Source organism: Leptonychotes weddellii, chromosome 8, assembly GCF_054177405.1.
Source record: "Leptonychotes weddellii isolate Sample4059 chromosome 8, ASM5417740v2, whole genome shotgun sequence".
NCBI classification, from domain to species: domain Eukaryota; kingdom Metazoa; phylum Chordata; class Mammalia; order Carnivora; family Phocidae; genus Leptonychotes; species Leptonychotes weddellii.
The window spans coordinates 82731219-82739722 of record NC_138376.1 but is presented as its reverse complement, the minus strand read 5'-3'; the positions used below and the strand labels follow the sequence as shown (position 1 = coordinate 82739722).

The window sequence follows — 8504 nt, the reverse complement described above, 5'->3', positions numbered from 1 at the left end:
GGAGGATGTAAGAATTAGTACAGATGTTTATGTAGGAATGTGTTCCTCATAGTGTTGACCACCATTCTCCCCATATACAAAAATCTAATTTCTTCATTGCACAGTTCATTTAACTACTGAACTGACAAACACTTAAATTCCAGAATTGTTAAATTGGGATTTTAAGATTAGAACTGAAGTATTGACTAGAGAATAGAAAAAGTCATTTCCTTAGAAAAAATATGGATATATTTTCATCTTACATTTCTCGTAGCAGAAAGTACATTTATATTCATTTTTCCATAATACCTAACGAGAAAAAAATGCTTATTTCTTTTAAAATCCTTAGACTACTCCCTAAAATCAGTATCTGAAAAACTTTCAATATTTGCCAATACAGAAAAACAAATGTTCGTGTTTGTTACCACTGCTCAAGAATGAAGGAGACCTGACTTCCTGTTTCTGTTGTTAAGCGGCATCGTGTTAGAAAGAAGGAATAGGCAGGGGTTCCAGGAAGGTGTGATGACTCTGAATTCGGTTTAGAAGCTGCTGTGCCACAGGTTTGAATTCTGTTTCCCATTGGAGTTTGTGATAGTTTTTTAGGTCTCGGTCAAAACTGCCATCCAGTGCTAGTTCTTCATCTATATCGGAAAAATTAAAATTACAGCGATTATTCGGAAATGTAATCCTATTGGATAAAATTTAATTTTTGTTGGCGTAAGTTAAACTTATCCTGGGTCATTTCTGATTCCAATAGGACACAGATAATGATTTGGGGGTTAAAATGTTGTTTTATAGAAGGAGTTCTTTACTCTCTTTGGTGCTTTAGACTATACTTATTTTAAAATATTCATAATCTCTTAATAAAAAAGGACAATAATCTTCTCGAAAGAAAAAAATCCTAGATGGAATTGAGCTCTTATTTCAACTAATCCCTAAGTGTTTCTATGTAAGTGCACATCCAAAAGTCAGATCACAATTTCTCAGAAGAGACAAAATATTAATAGTTACTTCCTTATCTGCACATTAGAAAAGTTAATTATTTTAGCGATTGACAGATATAAAAGAAGTCAGGAAATCTTTTGGGAAAGTAGCACAGTTGAATTTGGCACTGTAAACTTGACTTGAAAATCAATTTTGCTGGCTTCAAAGTAGCCCCAACATGCTGCTTGGAAAAGGCAATCCCCCGTGCTCTTGCCAATAACAGTGAATAGTAGGAGACTCTGAGAATCCCAAGGAGTATTAGAATCCCAGTGACTCTATGTATAATGCAAAAAACACTAGTAAAAAAAAAAAAAAAAAGCAGCAAAATTACAATCTTAGCTTGCTTCTTAGTCCAAGGGCACCCTGAGTTCTGCAAACACCGTAAGTATGTCCAACCCAAATAGGAAGATAAATGGCCGCAAAGGTCTCTGTGCCAACCTGCCACGGCATTTTTACTTGTTTATATTGGGCTTCACGCCCCATGTGAAGGACTTCAGGAAAATGCACCAGCCTGCCACTCAGAAAATCAGCTCTACCACTTCCAAGGTCTGTGGCAGAGGCCGACTTTCTAAGTGGGAACCACGAAGCCCAAAAATGACCGCAAATATGGCTCCTTACATAACGAGCAAACTTTTTTTTCCCATGGGGCCAATTAAAATCCCATTATAAAATGCTTTATTACTGTCTACATCAAATTTTCTACACTATTTTCCTTGATCCTGTGTACTTTGGCACTGCTGGTGTTAGTGGAGGCACTCAGCACGAGATAAGGGGGCCTGGAATCCCCCGTTTGTCCCCTCCCTTCCCCCAAGCAAGAGCACAGCTATGTAGTGCTGAGAGAAGTTCTGCACAAACACTCCAGCAAGGTGCTCCACGGAGGCCCGGCGAGCAAACCTGGATCTCCCCAGCCACACGCTAACCAGGCCTTGACAGGAGGATGCAGGTGGCATTTGGTGCCTTCAAAGCCCTTCCCACCGGGCTACCTGCAGATAAGAGGAGCCTGAGAGACACAGCACTTTTGGATTTCTAGATCATCTTCTGGCTCACTCTTTTGCAGGTTTTCTGAGCACAGACTTCTATGAGACAATGAATTCTCTTATTCAAGAGGCTTGGCAGTTCCTTCCTCTGCCAGGGCTTTGGTTGGATTTAGTAGGTTTAGCAAATCTCGATTTGGCCGTTTTGGGGCTTTTTTCAATCTAAGGTCAAGACTGTATTACTTTTCTTGAGGTTTGGCCTAGAATTAGTTAATCCACACTTGGACCCTATTAATTTGTAAATCAGGTTAGACAAGATAACAAAAGTGGCCAAATAGCTACAGCTAAGAGAAAAGCAGTCTGCAGTTTCAAAGTAAATAGGAAAATACTTAAGAAAGTATTACATTTTGGAACTTGACTGCCAAGAATGGCAGAGGTGAATTGAGATCTGTGATTTTCAAACTCTTGACTGTGACCTAAAAAATACATATGTCATGACTGTACATTGTTACTTACAAACTTATGTACAAATAACAACTGTTTCACAATAGAATACTTCGCTTTACTACATGTGATATATTCTGGTATTTTCTTTCTTTGCTACTTCATTTTTTTAAAGATGCTGGACACAGCGTGAAGAGCACTGATTTAGATAACCAATCATTCTTAAGCTTTCTTCGTGCACAGCATACTTCTAATACTAAAATTTAAAGCAAGGTATTAGAAAGGTATAGAAAGGGGTAAAGAACTCAATACAAATTTCTCAGTGATCATTATATCACAATCTCTATTATAGCTTAAGTATCCTGTGGCATCAATAAAAGCTTCTCCTACTCACTACACTATCTTGCAGCTTGCGGTCAGCACCAGGTAGCTATTGAGGGTTTAATTATTGCCCTATTATAAGGCATAGTCTTCATGGTCCATGCTGTTTGGAATGGGCTTATTAGTGCGATTTTTAAAAAATTTATTTAAGTAATCTCTACACCCAGTGTGGGGCTCGAACTCACAACCCTGAGATCAAGAATTGGCTATCTTTGTGCAAGAACTGCAATTCAAGCCCACTCTCACCCCTCATATCCATAGGACTTGCTGCTGCCCAACTGGTCAGACACAGCTACAGCCCTGTCAGAAACAAGGGTCTGTGGAGGGAGAAACCAGGAAACAGCCCAGTCCTTAGGGTTTGTAAGGAAGGCCTTGTGATCACCTGGGAAATCCCTGACACACACACAGTGCCGGTTGCTTGGCTCCCTGATCATCTGGCTTTATTTTTGTTACCCACGCCACAGTCCCCTTCCAGGGGGTGGGTGGGGGGGTGGATTTAGAAAGTTAGCCAGTCCACAGGCATCTATCAAGGACCTTCGTATGAGGCAATATTCTTTCCCTAACGTGGCTCAACTAGAGTGGGGAAACAAGATCAAAGTTACAAAACAATAATACAGGAGAAGTTACACCGTTCATGATTGCTATTTAAGAAGTACAGATTTCCTACGACTAGACCATGGGCTTGAAAAGGGATGCGGAAAGGGTCTGCCGGGACAGCAGCACCTGGCTAGGCGGGTAAGGGGTACGGCACACGCAAAGGCTCAGAGGTTGGGGAAGCACAAGGAGAGGCCCAACCTGGTTCTAAGGGAAGGTTGATGGAGGGGGAGCAGGCACTGGGCCTACTAGAATGAAGCACCTGCCAGGTTCTGTACCTGCCGATGAGCTGACTGTGCCCACACCCGCTTCAAAGGGGCCCTTGTGTCCCACGCCCCGCCATTTTGCTATTATGGTTGACTGCCCTGGACCTAAGTGCAAAAGGAAGCCAGGGACAGCCTATGGTGGAGGCAGCTGCTGCCTAAGCCCTGAAGGCCCGATAGCCCCAGGGAGTGATGCACGGAACCAATCACACCTCTTCCCCCAAATGGGAGACAAATAGAAGGTGAGCCAACAGCGGGGGAGACTCCTGCCATGGGCAGCAAGCAGCAGCCTTGAGCTACTTGGAGCCAGGCCCGAGCGGGAGCCTACAGGGACTTTGTGCAGACCAGCAGACACAGAGCAGAGTTGCGTCTCCAGCAGGGCGGAGCAGCTGACGGCCTGCTACTGTAGGGGTCAGTCGCGGACTCTGGTTTCATCCAGAACGACATTCCAGTGCCTCTCCAGCAGGCTTTGTGCAAGGTGCATCCTTCCCTTAAAGTCCTTCATTAACCAGGGGAGGGGTTCTCAAGCCTGGCTGCAGAGCAAACTCACCTGTGGGACTTTGGGGAAAAAAAAATGCAGACAATGGGCCTCACCCCAGAGTTCCTAAATCAGAATTTCTGGGAATGGGGTCAGGACAAGTGTGTGTTCTTTAAATTCCACACCTGATTCCAATGCTCTGCCACACCTGAGAACTGAATTAAGGCAAGTTGAGCACGGACTTCTGTTCCTGGCAACCTAAGAAAGCTCAGCGTTCACAGAGCACACTGTGAACGTCAATGATTTAAAATCATGTTCATTTTTTCTCACTCCTACACACACACAATTATTTTTACCGGGGAAAAAGCAAATTTCACATCAATTTAGCAATCCCAAGTCTTTCAGATAACTTCTGGTTCTGAGCTCCTGTTTAATAACATTGTTACAACACGTAGAATTTACAAAGCACCTTCACGGTCAGGCTGTGGGTCCCGGACTCTATCAGGCTCTCTGCATATATCTCCTCCTGTACCAGTCCAAAAACTCTGCAAAGTGCCCATTGATTGTCCCTAGCTTAGAGATGAGAAAATATAAATTTAGGGAGGTTAAGCCCAACGTCAAAAACTTAGGAGTGACTAAAGCAAGGTTTTAAACTCAGAACTGTCCGGCTATGGTCCTCTGGTCTTTTCCTGATGCACTCTATATGATCCTCACTACTCCCTGGAGCGAGGCAGGAATTACCATGTCCCCGTCGTAGATATGAAAAGACCGGTCCTGAAATTCTCTGGTCCAATCACACCACAGAAGAGCACGAGGGTTTGAATCCATGACTGCTAAGTCACACTGAGCCTCTCCACTTAGCCTTGCTGATCCAACACAGTGCCTGGGCAATGGTAGGGACATTGCCCCCATTTGGGGGAAATAATTATAGAAAATGCTCATTTACTTACTCAAACCATTGTTTTAGACTAACCCAGGATGAAAAAAAATTCTAAAAAACCTTCTTTTTTTTTAGTGTAAGAAACTATCCTTTTACCTTTGGTTTGTATCAGTGACTTCCTGCCTTTCAATGGTCTGAACCCCACTGTAATATCAAAATTGTTTCACAGATGCTCCTCCACATTATAATTAATATAGCTGCTAATTAAAATGTATGGATCTGGAGGCACCTGGGTGGCTCAGTCGGTTAAGCTTCTGACCCTTGGTTTCAGCTCAGGTCATGATCTCAGGGTTTTGAGATCGAGCCCCACATGGGGCTCTCTGCTCAGGGGGGAGTCTGCTTAAGATTCTCTCTCTCCCTCTGTCCCTCCTCTCCCCCGGTGCTCACTCTCTCATTCTCTTTCTCTCAAAATAAAGAATTCTTTTAAAAAAAATAAAATGCATAGATACATTAAAAGCATGACTTAATTCAGAGTAGCTTTTAGCCATATTTTCTCAATTGCAACATCTATATATTTTTAAACAATAGCAATAATTTATGCTGAAATATTGGAATTAGGCAGTCTATAAAAATGCAAAAAAAAGAAAAAGAAAAAGCGACAGAAATCATGACAGTATCCAATGAGTTAAACGTCCTTGTGTCCCCACTGTAAATAACATTCAGCCTCTTCCAGATATGTCCAAATTTACACAGCTACTCAAACACATACCAATCTTTATTCATGCAGGTCACAGAAAAAAAAAATTCTCTTATTCTGATAAAACCCACAGACTCACAGTCAGGAGTCTTACCTAAAAATGATGGCAGCAGGACTAAGAGCGTGTTGGTGTCTTCATCTCCAAAACACGATGAAGCATTGGTGATATTTTCACTGAAGTTCCATAAAGTTTTGCAAACCAAGCAGGCCAGCTGCCAATCGGTAGGACCAAAATGTCTTAAACAATCCACCAACCTGAGTTTTCAAAAAGTCAAATTGAGAAGTCATTAGGTCAGAATCTCTTTTTTGTATTTTTAGCATAATGATTATCCTTCTGCATTATTTAATATGTATTATATGTAATTCAGTGATTATTTTTAAAATTTTCACATCTACAAATTTAAGTAGCTACAAAGTAACAATAACCTACTTCTGAATTATTTTAAGAGGCCAGTGGAACTTAAATTCCCTCTTTAGCCATAGCTTGGCGGTTCCAAACGTTGAAATACCTCCACCCTGGGAGAATGACAAGAGGGACCCAAGCTCCCTGGGAAACTATGAGAGTCAGCACTCCACACCTTGAAACTTACTTTTTAATGCCGCCTCCTTCTTTCAGGATGACACGCTTGTCTTTATCCACAGTGAGATTTAGGAGAACACCACAGGCAGAAAAGCAAATATCCTGATGCTTAGCATCCAGCAGTGCAATCATGAACTTATGTACTGGGAGGGTAGAGAATAAATGCAGACCAGTAAAGCTCAGGGTTCCCAGATGTGCCTTATTTTACAAATGGTGGACCAATAAAGCTCAGGGTTCCCAGATGTGCCTTATTTTACAAATGGCAAAGGGGAAATGGGGAGTGGCTCACAAAACTGGAAACTCTGCTAGGGGACTTAATCCATTCTTCCTAAGGCTTTCGCCATGCCCAGCCTCGGGTTTGCCAACATCCACTGCATCTAGAATCTGCTCCCCATCCCAGGTCCTCGGTCCCCAAGTAGTGCTGTATCTGACCCAGGCAGCAGCTCCTTCTCCAGGGCAACGATACAGTCCCTTCTGGTAGAAAAGGGGGGGGGAAAAGTCTTAGGTCCAACCACACGGGTGGCATTCATCTCTAACATCTGATTCTTCTTAAGGGCCTTTTTGAACCTTCACCAGCAATTTTCTTTAAATACACAACCCCGGGGGAGGATTGTAGGCTCCTGTTGAGATCTTCTCTGAAGTCTTCCAGGGTTTGTAAGAGAAGACTTGCTCAGGGGGCTGGAAACCGGCCCGTAGCAAGGCAGGGCTTCCAGGGTAGAGGGCAGCTCAGGTCAAGACAGGCCCCCCACCTTTGGGAACCACTTTCCTTCACTTCTAGGAAATGGAACCCTTAGTCCTGTTTTCTTAACACCCCCAGCAGGGGCCAGGCAAAAGTTTGGGGGAGGTTGGATAAAGTGTGTCCTCTGCCTCCTCCTGTTCTCCCCCACACCTGACATGTGGCCATCCTGCTCTGACTTTGGTCCCATGGATCGGTCAGACACATATATGTGTGTGTTTCAGAGTCTAAAGAATGGGGGCGCCTGGGTGGCTCAGTCAGTGAAGTGTCTGCCTTTGGCTCAAGTCATGATCCTGGGGGTCCTGGCCTTCGGCTCAGGGTGTGATCCCCGGCACGGGCGGGGGTCCAGGGATCGAGCCCCGTGTTAGGCTCCCTGCTCAGTGGGGAATCTGCTTCTCCCTCTCCCTCTGCCCCTCCCCCCACTCATGCACACGCGCGCTCTTGTCTCTCTCTCTCAAATAAATAATCTTAAAAAAAACAAGATCTAAAAATGTACACCGAAACGTTAACAGTTTACACTCTCTGGGGGAGTGAGATGATGAGTGACAGTTTACTGCTGCTGATTCCCCCCCCCAATATCTGTATTATCTAAATTTGCTATCATGGATAATTAGGAATTTTTAGTTATTATTCTTACATGAAATATTTGAGACATATAGAGGATGGTTATTTGGGTACCCACCACCCAGTTTAAGAAATAAAATGTTATGAACCCAATTTTATATCTTTGGGCATCCCTTCCCCTCCAAAGGTGACTTCTGTCTTATTTCCAAATGCCATTTGTACCTTATACCATTACTACGTAAGTACGTTACATAAACAATACTCATGATTGTTATGCATGTTCTAAAACCTACTTAATGGCATTATTCTTTATCTACCCTGCTATCACTAGCTTTTTCGCTCCTGTATTACATGTTTGAGGCTGGTTCATGTTGATCCATGAACCTCTAGTTCATTTATTTTAATTGATGTAGAACTTTTTTTTTTTGTAAGTAGACTCCACTGCCCAGTGTGGAGCTCAAGGCAGGGCTTCAACTCACAACTCTGAGATCAAGAGCTGAGCTGAGATCAAGAGTTGGACGCTTAACCAACTGAGCCACCCAGGCCCCCCGATATAGAACTTTTTGTTGTGTGAATGTCATAATGTATTTACACTTAGGCTTTTTCCATTTTTTGCTATTACAAGCTGTACTGTTATGGACATTCTAGTACATGAAGGAGAATGTCTCTTGAGTCCGTTCTCAAGGACAGTAACGATGACTGTAGATTACTTGTTTCCCTTACACACACACACACACACACACATGCCGTCTCAGAGCTCTGAAGACCACACACAGTTGAGAGAGGAACAGGGAGAACACTGTCCAGGTCTATCTCGGCATGCGGAGCTGAAGGCCGTAAGCACGGGTGGAGGGGAATGTAAAGCACTGCTCGTCCGAGGGCGGAAACAA

The 8504-nt window shown here is 43.3% G+C and overlaps 1 protein-coding gene across 1 annotated transcript in view; it reads right to left on the bottom strand.

Annotated features, from left to right (window-relative positions):
• Window positions 1-205: 205 nt before the first annotated feature.
• The window catches only part of ARMC2 (armadillo repeat containing 2), a 104272-nt gene continuing 95973 nt past the window's right edge, over window positions 206-8504 (bottom strand). Inside the window, exons 16-18 of the mRNA XM_081828760.1 lie at window positions 6325-6457; window positions 5829-5989; window positions 206-620 (exon numbers count right to left, since the gene is read on the bottom strand). Coding sequence (XP_081684886.1) covers window positions 463-620; window positions 5829-5989; window positions 6325-6457 — 452 coding nt within the window. The 3' untranslated portion in view covers window positions 206-462. The remainder of the gene's footprint in view (window positions 621-5828; window positions 5990-6324; window positions 6458-8504) is intronic.